The sequence below is a fragment of the Mesocricetus auratus genome, unplaced genomic scaffold (genome assembly GCF_017639785.1).
Source record: "Mesocricetus auratus isolate SY011 unplaced genomic scaffold, BCM_Maur_2.0 Super-Scaffold_100014, whole genome shotgun sequence".
Taxonomy (NCBI): Eukaryota; Metazoa; Chordata; class Mammalia; order Rodentia; family Cricetidae; genus Mesocricetus; species Mesocricetus auratus.
In genome coordinates, this window is record NW_024429197.1 from 30,020,903 (window position 1) to 30,034,722 (window position 13,820).

At 42.4% G+C, this 13,820-nt stretch overlaps 1 protein-coding gene across 4 annotated transcripts in view; it reads left to right on the forward strand.

The window, feature by feature from the left end:
* The first annotated feature begins 475 nt into the window (after nt 1-475).
* The window catches only part of Osbpl9 (oxysterol binding protein like 9), a 129,234-nt gene continuing 115,889 nt past the window's right edge, over nt 476-13,820 (forward strand). For all 4 annotated transcript variants that reach the window (XM_013114891.3, XM_005072121.4, XM_005072122.4 and 1 more), the window contains exon 1: nt 476-619. In XM_013114891.3, coding sequence (XP_012970345.1) covers nt 509-619 — 111 coding nt within the window. In that variant the 5' untranslated portion in view covers nt 476-508. The remainder of the gene's footprint in view (nt 620-13,820) is intronic.

Here is a 13,820-nt window from a genome sequence, read left to right on the forward strand (position 1 = left end):
GATTCTGCTTTTGAGATTACGGTTCTTCCTTCCTTCCTTCCTTCCTTCCTTCCTTCCTTCCTTCCTTCCTTCCTTCCTTCCTTCCTTCCTTCCTTCCTTCCTTCCTTCATCCCTCCCTCCCTCCCTCCCCCCTCACTTCCTTCTTTCCTCCCTCCTACCCTTCTTTTCTTTTTTTTGGAGACAGTCTTACTTAGCTAAATTGGTTTTGAACTACTGACACCATCTCGCACGGCTTGGATACATAATCTTAACATTCACGCTGGCTTTCTTAGCTCTCTCGCCCCCATACCAACCCGCTCTACACACAATAGGCAACGGGAGAAAGAAAGCACGCTTGACTGTGATTGCCAGGGGCGTGGGTGCACGGGGTGCACAGAGGCCCCGCCCCTGACCCCGCCCCCACCCAAGACCCGGTCCCGCCTAGGCTCTCGGGGCTCCGCCCCCTGCATGCCGAATGCCTTATAGGCGACTGACGTCAGGCCGTTTGTTGTCATTGGCGGCTCCCAAGATGGCGTCCATCGTGGAAGGGCCGCTGAGCAAATGGACTAACGTGATGAAGGGCTGGCAGTACCGTTGGTTCGTGCTGGACTACAATGCAGGGCTGCTCTCCTATTACACGGTGAGTGGCTGAGGCCGCGCTGCTGGGACGGCGGGCTACGGGGAACCGGGGCGGGGGTGCTCAGCTGTGGGGACCGCCGTACGCGAGGTTCCCTTGTGGAGGAGGGCTTTACGTGCGGGTAGCCAATGACCAGGAGGGAGATGCGGACCCAGCCAGTGAGCAACGCCGGCTGGCTGATTTATGGGCCGGGGGGCGAGCCGGGTGCCTCAGGGAGTGGTACTGGGGCGAGGTGGGGTCTGCGCGGTGGCGAGGCGGGTGGGCGTAGTCCTGGTGTGGCTTATTAGCCGTGCGATCCACACTTTCGTCCCTGTTGCCTCCCTCCTGGACACCGGCCGCACCCCTTAGCGCCTCTGGGGTTCGTAGAGCCCTGTCTTCTCGCAGCGGTGTTCAGACGAGCCCGGCTAGGTCCAAAGGTGACCCTCGTCTACACCACGGGCTCTGAAATCCCGCCCGTCTGTCCAGCTCGGCAGCCCTACTCTGAGGATGCACTTCTTTCCAGCGGGGCGCGAGTGTAACGGACTCTGTAACTTTTGAGAGCAGAGGACTCCCTCTGCGCGAGTCTTTGCTCTGGTTGCGGAGATGGAGATAGGGATGGTGCAGTTGCCTTGAAAGTTGTGTTCTGGGGAGGGACGACTGTGCGGCTTGACTGACTGTTGTTGGCACAGTCAGTGGCCCAGGGTAGGAAGATGAAGTGCCAGGAAACCTGTGTTCTGACTGCCTCTTCCACCTCTCATCGCATTAGGGATGGAAGGTGGGCGGTGTTAGAGAGATTACTAACGGGGCTACTTTCTTTGTATAGTTAATGATAGCCCGTGAGAAAAAGAAAAGCGCCCAGAAGGACAAAATATAGAATACCTTGGAGGCTTTAGGAAATGATAGAAGAAAAGAAAGAAATAGTTATGGGAGAAATGTTAGTGTTGACGAGAGAAATAGGGATATTTAGTTTATTCATTCATTTAAAAATATCATTGAGTTCCTGTTCTGCTTGTTTCCTTGTCAGCGAGAATCAACAGCGGTGTAGGCACTGCCTGTCATCTCGAGAGCTTTTATTTAGTGTAGTCTAGTGGGCACCTTAATTCATTTACTCTTAATTCATTTGCAAGATAGGTATTCATTATCCCCTTTTACTGTCCCTGTTTTACAGTTTTGGAATCCGAGGCTCCAGGCTTTTAAGTAATTAGCTCAAGATCACATAGGTAGCTGAAAGTGGTGGAGGAGTCAGAATTCTCATCAAGTTGCTCTTTTGCTACAGGAAGGGAGAAAAGTAAATGCCGTAAGTCATTAAGGTGGACTTGCAAGAGTAAAAGAGCATTACCTTTGTCATTCTTCCGATATGAACTTTTCTCTGTTATTATTATTATTATTATTATTATTATTTTGGTTTTTCTTATATTTTTGGTTGTGAGCCTAGCCTTTAACGCCTGAGCCATCTCTCCAGCCCTATTTTGGTTTTTCGAGACAGGGTTTCTCTATGTAAGCTTGGTTGTCCTGGAACTCACTCTGTAGACCAGGCTGGCCTTGAACCCACAGAGGTCCACCTGCCTCTGCTTCCCAAGTACTGGGATTAAAGGTGTGTGCCATCACTGCCCAGCTATTATTTTCATTTTTATCTTTTGGAGCTCTGGGCCTTGAACCAGCTAGGTCAACACTTTACCACTGACCAACAATTCCTAGTCTCTTTCTACATTAGTTTTAAAAGATCAGACTCTACATAAACACTGTTCAGAGCTAAATATAGTGACCCATATATGTAACCTCCAAATTTCAATGTCTTGGATTGGAAATTTTAAGACAAAGCCAGGCTAGGGTACTTAATGAGACCTTGTCTCAAAAAACAAAAGCAAAAACAAACAAACAAACAAAAAACACAAACCAAAACCACTCAAAACAACACACACCCACACACCACATTGTTTAAGATTATATAGGATGGTAAGGGGGGGGGGGGGGAGGGCTCGGGAGGAAGGGAGGGAATGGGAGAGGGACCTGGAACTGACTTGTGAAGCAACCTTGTTTCTTATCCAAATTTAAACTGGAAAAAAGAAAAAAAAAAAAAGAAACATGTATGAGAATTGTAGAATTGCCTCAGTCAGGAAAGTGCTTGATGCACTAAGAGCTGAGATGGGATCCCAGCACCAACATAAAGCTTAGGAGTAGCAGTGCTGGCAGACACATGCAGAAGCCTGGGATTCACTCTCTAACCAGTCAGACAAAAGGGCAAACTCCAGCTTGATGACTGGAATTTCTTTTTTTTTTTTTAACTTTCTTTGTGGGTTGTAATTTCTTCCTTTTATAATTATTTTTTAATTAAATAATTTTAATATCTTCAAAAAAAGATTATATAGGATGGAAAATTGAAAACTGAAGAATTATAAAACCCTATGACTCAAAGAATAATATCAAGTGAATGTGATTATTCAGCAAATCCCATGGAACCTAGCCATCATATTCATGATGCAGTAATTTCAATAAGTGGCACTAAGAATTAAGTTCCTTTTCAAATTTGTGTGAATCTGAATCTAGGGCCATCCTGGAGAGGTCCCAGGTTAGGGCTCTAGGGAGCTCCTAGCCCAGACAAAAATGTTCCTTTTCCTTGTTTTCTTCCACCCTCCCTCCCTGTTCCCCCTCCCTCCCTCCTTCCCTCCCTCTTCTGTCTCTTTGTCCTTGTAGATTTGGAATGCTTGAATGACTTGTCTTTCTGACTAAATAGAAGTTTTTCATAGACTTCTTTTTTCTTAATACTATCCTCCCTTCTGAGATTAGAGTCTATGAAACATCCTTGCTAGGGGAAGGACGGATCTTATTTCCCACTAATGGCTGTTTAGAAACATTTCCTCTTAATTCTTCTGTTATTTGCTTTCAGAGAAGTGTACTAGCTTGTGAAAATAAAATGATAACCCAAAGGAGAGTAGGAGTCCAGTTGAATTCGGGCAGTGAGTTCTGTCACTGTTTTAGTACATTATAGTTCTCATGGGTCTATATTAATGATTTGCATGTGGCTAATTGTTTGCAGCCACACCTTCTGGTAAGACTGTCAGAACTGGTTGTGTCACTTTTTTTTTTAAGAATGGATTTACCTTTCAAAGGTAAAACACTCAGGCAATTTAAATCAAATCCAACAGAGCTGCTGTCAGTGAGGAAGGCACTGTGTGTTCCCACTTGCCAGTTTCTGGGTGCTCTCCATGAGGAAGAAGGCTCTGACTCTTATTCACATACGTCTTTCTTATGTGCAATATAATCTGCAATCTCTTGTGGACCTAATAGCTTCTCTGCATCTATCTCAGGAATTTTAAATCCAAATTCTTTTTCCATAATCTCTACTTGGTCCAAACTGTCTAAGCCCAGGTCCTTCATAAAATGTGAATTTACTGAGAGCTCTTCTGGGTCAGTCTTGTCATAGAGTTTCAAGACATACCACACTTGGTTGTTGAGTCCCTCCAAGTCAAAGGGGGCGCATCACTGTACAGGCGATACCAGTGTGGGACCCTTCCAGGCACATGTGCAAGCGCCAAGCTGGCTCCTGAGTCCTGTGCTTGGTTCAGGTTCCCACAGGGCACAGAGCTCTGATAAGTGGCTGTTCCAAGGCCAGTGTAGCATGGGAAGGCCAAGGGTAGGCGGTAGGTACGGGTGAAAAGAATACAAGCTACTATGTCTACATTGACCCAGGACACACTTGCCAGTGGTGCCACATTTTAATCAGGGCAGCAAATAGTCACTGTATTCTTTGCTTCCAAAATTGCTTGAGCTAGCTCTAGGATGCCACTGTGGTGGTTGATCTCTTCTAGGCTATCCCAGAGAATTATAAACTAAACTAGATTGCCCTTGATTTAGAGTCAGTTCTATTGAGAGACAGTATTAAGTAATTTCAGGATTGAGCAAGAGTCACTGGGATTAAATTTAAATAGGTTCAGCCAAGCCTTTTTTAGCCTAGAGTTTCACCAAAATTCACCAAATTCTGGGGATAGAATGATCCTTTTTTAAAAAGTAGAATTTACACTTTTCATTTGTGCATGTATATGTGTTAATGTGCAGGCAGGTTTATGCCACAGCACCTGTGCAGAAGTCAGGACAACTTGAAGCAGCCAGTTCCCTCCTTCCACCATGTGGGTCCCAGGAGTAGAACTCTGGTTGTTAGTCTTGGTGGCAAGTGCCTTTACCCACTGGTTCATTTCTCCAGCCTGGGATGATCTTTTTACTTTATTCTTTTCATTTATCTCATAATCTCTTTGCCAGGCTGACTATTGAACCCATAGCTTTGGACATGCTACTAGAGTGGGCATTGGTGAGCTCTGGGTTCAGCAAGGGACCCTAACTCAGTAAATAGAGAATGATCAAGAAAGATACCAGGGTTAACTTTGGTCCCTCCCCCACATGCACATACATATGTGCCCCCGCACCTGTGCACACAGGTATACATAATACACATTACACATGTGCACACAATACACAAAATCAGTGTGACAGAGTCAACAATAGAAATAGAAATCTGCAGAAATATTGCCTAGAAAAGACTAGAAGGGTAGCAGCATTAATGTAAAGATATATTTGAGAGCTGATCTAGAAGATATTTGGAGTCATAGTTCATGCCTGGAGATAGATAAGGATTTATTGGGTGATAGCCCAAAATTGTTTCATTGTATTATTGTTATTATTGTTTTAGTTTTTCTTAATTGTTTACATATAGAACATGTATGTGTCCTCCTGGGTATGTGTCAGTGTGTGTGTGCATGTAGAGGTCAGAGGGTTGACATTGAGTGTCTTCTTCAATCGTGTTCCTCCATGTTCATTTAAACATTTCTCTTCTGTACATGCGTGTTTTGCCTGCACATGTGTCTGCATCATGTGTGTGCCCTGAAGGCTAAAAGAGGGAGTCTGGTTCCTTGGGACTGGAGTTACAGTTGCTGGCAATTAAAAATCCAGGTGCTTTGGAAGAGCAGCCAGTGCTCTTAACTGGTGAGCCATCTTTACAGCCTCTTCTGCCTTACTTTTTGAGATGAAATTGAACCTGGAGCTCATCTGTTGGCTAGGCTGGCTGGTCAGTGAGCTCCAGGGATCCACCTACTCCTGTATCGTCCCACCCCCCACTGGTGTTTCAGATGCATGGTTGATATGCTTGTCCTTAGGTCCTCATGCTCATATGGGAGGCACTTTACTGACTGAGCCTTACCTTTAACTGCCCCCACCTTCTTTTTTTTGAGAGTAGACTTTTGTGTCCAGGCTGGCTTCAAACTTGGATCATCCTGCCTCCACCTCTTGAGCAAGTTCTATTTTTTTATTAGATGAGATAGTCAGAGAAAGCTAAGGTTGTAAATTTGAGAACACTGTGTGAACTGTCAACCATCAGTGTGAATCATGGTCATAAAAAAGAGACCAGAAGGAAGGAAGATTGCAGGAGATACAGTTTTGTGAGGAGTTAGAAGATGAGGAAGTTGGTAGAGTTGGTATAATTCGCTGTAGAGTTAGCAAATGAGATGGAAACCACCCATATTGTTGAAATACCTAGAGCATGTGGGAGGACATAGAAGGTAAAAGCATTGGGAGGACACATGGCGCTTGGGGTGTGGCCCTGACAGTTTTAGCAGCTTAGGATAGGCTTTCTAGAGGGAACAAGATGGTTGTGACCTGATTGGTGAATACAGAGATTGGGCATGTAAGCAGAGAGGGAGCAGGGCTGGAGACAGGGAGTGAATGCTCTTGGAAGAGCCAGGTAAAGCCTGTTGGCAGTGTAGCCTGGGCTGGAAGTCTATAGTGACATGACCTTGCAAAGCAAGCAGAAGTGGGGGTGTGTGCTGGATCGTGAAAGGCTTTCTTGGCATTTCAATTTGAAATGCTAAGCAATTTGAACTTTATCCTTAGGGCTCTGAAGAGCCATATTCTAAGTACTTTAATATTCAAAAGACTTTTACTGTAGACAATCTTGAAGGTATATAAAAGAGAATAGAATAATGAATTATTGACATCCAACCATACGGTTATCAGCATATGGCTAATCCTATTTATTAATACTTCTTTCCTTCCTTTCTTTTGAGACAGGGTCTTGTGTAGCCTAGGCTGTCCTCAAACGCTTGTGTAGCCAAGGGCTTCTGATCCTCCTGCCTCTGCCTTGAGAACAGAGGGATTACAGATGTATGCAACACATTCAGAGGATTTTTGTTTTTAAAAGACAGAGTCTCATGTGTAGTCAGAGCTATTTTTTTTGTTTGTTTTGTTTGATTTGGTTTTCCAAGACAGGGTTTTTCTATATGGTCCTGGCTGTCCTAGAACTTTCTTTGTAGACCAGGCTGGCCTCAAACTTGGAGATCTACAATTTTAAAGCTAAAATTGTATTGTGTTTGTGTGTGTGTATGTATGTGTGTGTGTTCATTTGTCAGAGGACAGCTTGCCATAGTTCTCGATATTCAGCATGTGGGTTCTGGGGTTAGAACTCAGGTCATCAGACTTAATGACAAGTACCTCTACTCTGGACATCTCAATGGTCCAAAGATTTCTCTTAAAAAATATTACCAAAATAATTCCCTTGACAGTTGCTTTGAGTAAGGGTTCCAAAAAAGATCTGCACATAAAATTCTTGAGTACTTGGGGCTGGAAAATGGTTCAGTCTGTAAAGTGTCTGCTGTGCAAATATGAGGACCTGACTTTGTGTCCCCAGCAACATGTAAAAAACTGAGCAGTTGCATTGCTGTCTTGCTGAGCTGGGGAGGTAGAGTCAGATCCTGGAGTTTCTGGCTCAAGAACCAAGATGAATTCGGGAAGGATGGTGTTTTTGGATCTTGATGGGTTGAAGTGAAATGTTAAGGGTCTGGAGTTTGGGCTTAAGAGAGATATTACTTTTTTACATATGAAGAATTGAGTAACTGAAAACTGCTGTCTTTTAGAGACAATTCAGGAAAATACCATTGGATTAGTTATTCATTGCCTCGTAGCCAGTTTCTCCAAAGCATAGCAATGGCAAACATTATCATGTCATAGTTTCTGTGGGACAGAACTTTGGGTGTTTCAAGCTCAGGGTCTCATGAAATCGCAGTCAAGTCATTAGTCAGGGTTGCAGTTATCTGAAGCACTTGGCTGGGGCTGCTTCTGAATTGCCATTGGCGGAAAGCCTTGGCTCCTTGCTGGCTGTTGGAAGGTGGTTCCAGTTCCTCATCAGGTAGCCTCTCCATTGGGATACTTGAATGCCAACATGCCAGGGACGCCAGCTTTACCCAGATCAGGTAGGAAGCCATCATCCTTTTATGACCACTCTCATCATTTCTGCCATATTCTGTTTATTGGTTCAGTTAATTGATCCTACAGATGGAAATTTTACATGAGGAGAAAATTAGGCTTTGTTTTTTCAAAGAAATTGTACTATATTGTAATTCATGACGGCCATGTTTAAGGGAGTGACAGATAGAAACAACAACAACAACAACAACAAAAACTTATACAGGAGAGTGAACAGCAACAGCCAGAATGGAAGAAAATGGGTAGTCTTGGAAGTCAAAGTGGGAAGCATGAAGTGGTTTGAATACTGGTGAGACATTTGTACAGATGGGATCTAACATATATCCCACACGATTAATGGACTTGGATATCACTGATGTCCATAGTGACTTTTTGTGGTGTGGTAGGTGTAGAAGGCTGATTGGAGTGACTAGAAGAGTCAATAGTAAGACTAGACAAATGAGTGTAGGGTATACAAGATATTTCACTGCAGAAACATGGTCCTGAATAGCAGTGTGTTGTAAGGTAGCCAGGTCTAAGGTAACAAGGAGAACAATACGGATGTGCAGAGTGAAGACAGGATAACAGCCTTGGGAATTAGGAAAAAGAGAAAGCGGTTGTAAGGAAAGAGCTAGGGCTCTAACTAACATGGGTGACTAGGAAGATTAGAACCGACGACTTAGCAAGACTGGGTCTGTGATGACTTTGCGTTAAATCCCTGTTAGTCTAACAGTTCAGCATTATTTGACAATTGATGGCAATTTCTAGAGGATGGCTTTTAAAAAAGTCTGTCTAATTTACTTGGATTTTAGGTTTCTTCATTTTAAAATGTGTATGCATGTTTTGCCTGCATGTATGTCTGTGCACCATGTGAATGCCTGAGCCCCACAGAGGCCAGGAAAGGGCATCAGATACCCTGGAATTGGAGTTACTGACAGTTGTAAGCCACCATGTGTATGTTGGTAATAGAACACAGATCTTTTATAAGAGCAGCCAGTGTTCTTAACTGCTTAGCCATCTCTCCAGCCCTGGAACTTTAAATTTTGAAGTACTAATATGTGTATATCTCTCTTGTAAATATATAAAAGAGGTGGTTTTATTTTCTTTAGAACAGTGTTAACATCAATGTCATTATATATTCAAAAATAAATTTATTCTTTCCCAACTAAATTTTTTTTTTAATGAAGGAATTTGGCTTCCTGCATCCTGGGATTACAGACATGGACTCAACCGTAAACTGCATATAATCAAATGAACTTTTCTTTAAGCTTATATGGTATGCATCAATGCAGTTTGAGTATAAAATGCTTGAGGCCAGAAGAAGTTTGCATTTTAGAACTTTAAAAAATTATTTTGGAATTTGCACCTACCATGAAATATTTTGGGATTAGGGGTCAAGTCCAGGTTTAGTGAGAGATCTTGTCTCAAAAAATAAGGAGGAGAGTGATTTGGGAAGAGAGAGTAGATTCTGGCCTCTACACACAAGTGCACACATACATATGTGTATACATGTGAACATGTATACACACACAAATTTCAGATTCTGGAACATTTTGAATTTCAGGTAAGGAATGATTCATCTATGTGTAAAGTAGCTTTGGATTTGTAAAAGGGAGGAAAACCAAAGTGTATCTGAATTTAAGTACCCCAAAGAGAGTAAGAGAGTAAAGAGGTGGGTGGAAATGCCATGCTTCCCTTTAGTACTCTGCCAGGTGTGTTCAGGTTTTGACATTGCATGCAGTGTTATCACCTACAAAGTTCACTGCTGAGAACTAAGTAATCAGCTGCACACTCCCCACTGCAGTAAAACCTCATGTTTTAAACAAGTTAGGGTTCCAGTAACAGCTATGCTGAGGGTCTTGCTCCACATGGGTTTCAGGGTGAACATGGCTATACAAGCCTTGTTTTTTTTTTTTTTTTTTGGCTTTTTGTTTTCTCTTTTTTGAGACTCCAGGGCCTTTCGATCTAATTCTTTGGGGGCATTTAGTCATTTATGTCTGTTACAGCCAACTAGCCATATCTCTAGTACATTCTTTATCTGTACAGCAAGCTTGTAACCCCCTGGATGGCAGTTTGTACTGAATATTATAATCTTCAGGACCCACAGTGTAGCACATTCCAGGGAATGGAATGTCCCTGTTCCTTCAGACCAGGCTTAGAGATGAGATACAGGAGGCAGTTAGGGACTCCAGTTTACAGAGCAGAATTTGTAACGTTTGCAGAATATATTAATAGCAAATGCGTCCATGTCTGTGACTTGTATAAGACTTACTTGAATTTATAGTAACTATAGTGGCTTTTAATTAATCATGTGGAGGCTGAAGAACTGTGAGATCTGCTTCTTGTGTTAATTCAGACAGGCTGTCAGTTCTTGCTGCTGTTGTAGGCAACTGTTTTATTTATTTGTATTTGTTTTGAGACATAGTTTCTCTGTGCAGCCCTGGCTGTCCTGGAACTTGCTCTATAGATCAAGCTGGCCTTGAACTCAGAGATCTGCCTAACTCTGCCTCTGGAGTGCTGGGATTAAAGGCATAATCCACCACTCCCTAACTCTTGTATTTTTTTTTTTTTTTTTTTTTTTTTTTTTGTGGAGACTGGGTCTTGTCTGTAGCCCAGACTGGCCTGGAACTCATGGGGCATAGACCTACATGTAGGCAAAACATTTGTACACATTAAAAAGAAAAAGAAAACCAAAAGAAAGAATTGTTAGTCTTAAATATGCCATGTGTATATGTGGCAATTACCTCCAATTAGGTATGTAATAGGCAATTGCAACCAAAACTAGAACAACACATAAGTGATTTAGATTAAGAATTGCATTATTTTAATACTGGTAGAGAAAAACAAACAAATGGCCAGCTGAATAATTTGTTTTCCTCCTTAATGACTGTTACAAAGGACTGTCCTCTCAGACTAGGGCCATCCTTCTTCTGATCTTCCCTCCCTCCCTGCCTCCTCCCCTCCCTCCCTGCCTCCCTTCTTCCTTTCTTTTGAGATACTCTTGCTAGATAATGCTGGGTAGCTGAGAGCTCCTATTGTTCTGCTTCAGTTTCCTGAGTGCATGAATTTCTTTTTAAAAAGAGAAAATTTAAAAATTACTGCTTTTAGAAATTAAGTTTATAAGGTACATGGATTCATATAAATGGAATCCTGTTCAAAGAAAGTATTTGAGCTACAAATAATTTATTTTTTTCTACTTACCTGACGAGGTTGAGTTCATTATGGAGGCTGATTTTCTAAGTGGGAGGGGGTGACACGCCTTTATCCCAGCACTCAGAATGTAGAGGCGGGAGCATCTGGATTTCAAGTCTGTCCTAGACTGCACAGTGAGCTTGAGGCCAACCTGGGCTACATGAGGTCCTGTCCCAAAAATTTTAAAAAGGGGGTGGGATAATTCCTGGATTTTGTCCACAGAAAGCCTCTGTGTTCACTTATTTCTTGATGTTATTTTATCTGTATTATGTTTTTTGAGACAGGGTCTTGCTATATAGCTGATTTCAAACATGCCATCCTCCTGCCTCCACCTCCTGGTAGGACATGGCTGACTTAGCAGTAATTATGGCACAGCTGAATATATAAACATCTGGGTGAAAATGTGCTCTGTCCCTCTGAGGCTCTGTAGGATTTCACACTCCCCTTCTTTGTTCCTCGTAGGAGTGGCCTCACTACCCAGGGACAATAAACTAGTCTTGCTGGCAAGTGCTGAGAATCCTGCTCTCTTACCTGTTCCAGACACTTGCTTTCTCTTCCCTCCTGTGGACGAGGCCATCCTCTGTGTGCTGGGTTTCACTGACTCTGGGTTTTCAAGGACTTCATTCTGTGGGTCTTATCCTCCTCTGCTTTATCTCCTCTTTTTCTCATTGTCTTAAAGCCCTAACTCTGGGCTTCCATTGTCTGTTAAAATCTTATAAAGCAGTAAACAAGCAGCTTAGTTGTAACAGCTTTAAAAAACTACCTTTTTAAAAACTTCATTTTATTGTTTTTAGCTATGTTTAGTTGTGTGTCTGCATGTTGAGTGTGTGTGGGAGGGAGTGCAGGTGTTGGTAGGGAGGTGTTGGTAGGGAGGGGCTGACTCTCCAGCCTGTAACAGTCCTATGTAGATTTTAGGTTGCCTGTTGTTTCCATCTTCCCAAAGATTGCCCCCCCCCCATGCTGGGGATGGAACACAGACCCTCATGCTTCCTTCCCACCCTCAAAACCTCAACAGCTTCATTTAGATTTAATTTACATGCCATACAGTTTATTCATTGAAAGTAATGTGATTCACTGGTTTTTATAAAGTCAGGAAACTGTTTCAGCCCCCACAGTTTTAGAAACTTTTCTTCACTGTTGAAACTGTTTCTATTAACAGTCTTTGGTCTCTTGCCAGCATTTCATGTGCAAGCCCCTTTAATATTTTCAAGGTTCATTCAAGTTCTGTGTATACCAATTCCTTTTAATCACAGAGTGTTTACTTGTTTATCGGAAGATGTTATATTGACTCTTCATACCACTTTTTTTTCTTATTGTTTAAAAGCTTCTTCACACAATAGATTTTTGATAATATTCTTTCCCCTCACCCAAATCCTTCCAGGTTCTCCCTTCCTCTGAACCCACTTAAATTCATGTTCTTGTTTTCTTTGTCTTCTCCCTCAGACAAAACAAATCAGCCAAACAAAACAAACAAAACCCCTACAAAAAGTGAAAATCAAAACCAACCAATAAACAACCAAAACTGTGACATAAATACCAAAGCAAAACAGAAAGCACATAAAAACCTGGAGTACCTTTTACTCCTGAGCACGGAGTCTGCCTGGTGTGTGATTGGTAGACCCAATGTCACTCCAGCACCGGTTTTTCCCTTTCCCGGCAGCCATCCATGGTTACAAATAACTTCTTGGTCAGGGGTGGGGCTTTGTGTTCAAGTTACCTTCTCTATGCTGGGATTTCGTCTGGTTTTAACCTGTGCAGATATTATGCATGCTGTCATAGTCTCTGTGAGTTCATAGTTGTATCAACCCTGCTATGTCTGGAAGATGTCACTGGAAATTGTATTGTGTGCATATTCTACATTTTCATTAATTGGTTGATAGAGATGGAGTTGTTTCTGCTTTTTTGCCGTTAGTACTAACACCACACTGAGCTTTGGCATGAAAGTTTTGCTGTAAGTACTCATTTTTATTTATTAAGCATAGATCTAGAATTGGAATTGTCCTGTCATGTGGTTTCTCTTTGTTTAACTTTTGAGTAACTGCCAGACTGTTTCTTTGTTGTTGTTGTTGTTGTTTTTTTAATGGCTCCTACTAGCTGAAATAAGGGTTCCAACATTTGTTACCTCCATTTTGATCCTAACCATCCTAATGGGTATGAAGTACTCTCTTTTTTACTTGTATTTTCCTTATGACTGTTACATCTTTTCAAGTGTTATTGACAAATTGAGTATCTTCTTTGGAGAAGTATTGACTCATAGCTTAGCCAATTTTAAAATCTGGATTTCTTTCTTGTTTTGTTAAGTTATAAGAGTTTATGGCCAGGGAGATGGCTCAGTGGGTAATGGTGCTTGCTGCCAAGACTGATGACCAGATTTGGGGCCCTGGGACCCAAAGGGGGAGGAGAGGACTGACTCCAGGAAGTTGTCCTCCTGTCTGCTGTGGTATGCACACACATACAATAAAAAAAAAAAAAAAGACCTTGATTTTTGTCTTTTTTTCTCCTCACTTTGTTGGGACAGAGTCTTATGTAGCCCTTGCTGGTTTCAAACTGGCTTTGTAGCTGAGAATGACCTTGAACTTATGACTTTCCTGTTTGAGTACAGGTATGTGCTACCAGGCTCAGCTGAGTTTCCTGTTTTCAAGATACCAATTTTGTAGCAGATGCTTAATTTGGAGATGTGCTCTGCTTGAGACTTTAATTCCTTATTTCTTTTTTGGTGCAGCATTAGGGATCATATCCAGAGCTAATGCATGCTAAGTAGGCCCTCTGCCACTGACCTGCAGGCAGCTGTGGTGTGTCCTAGTTG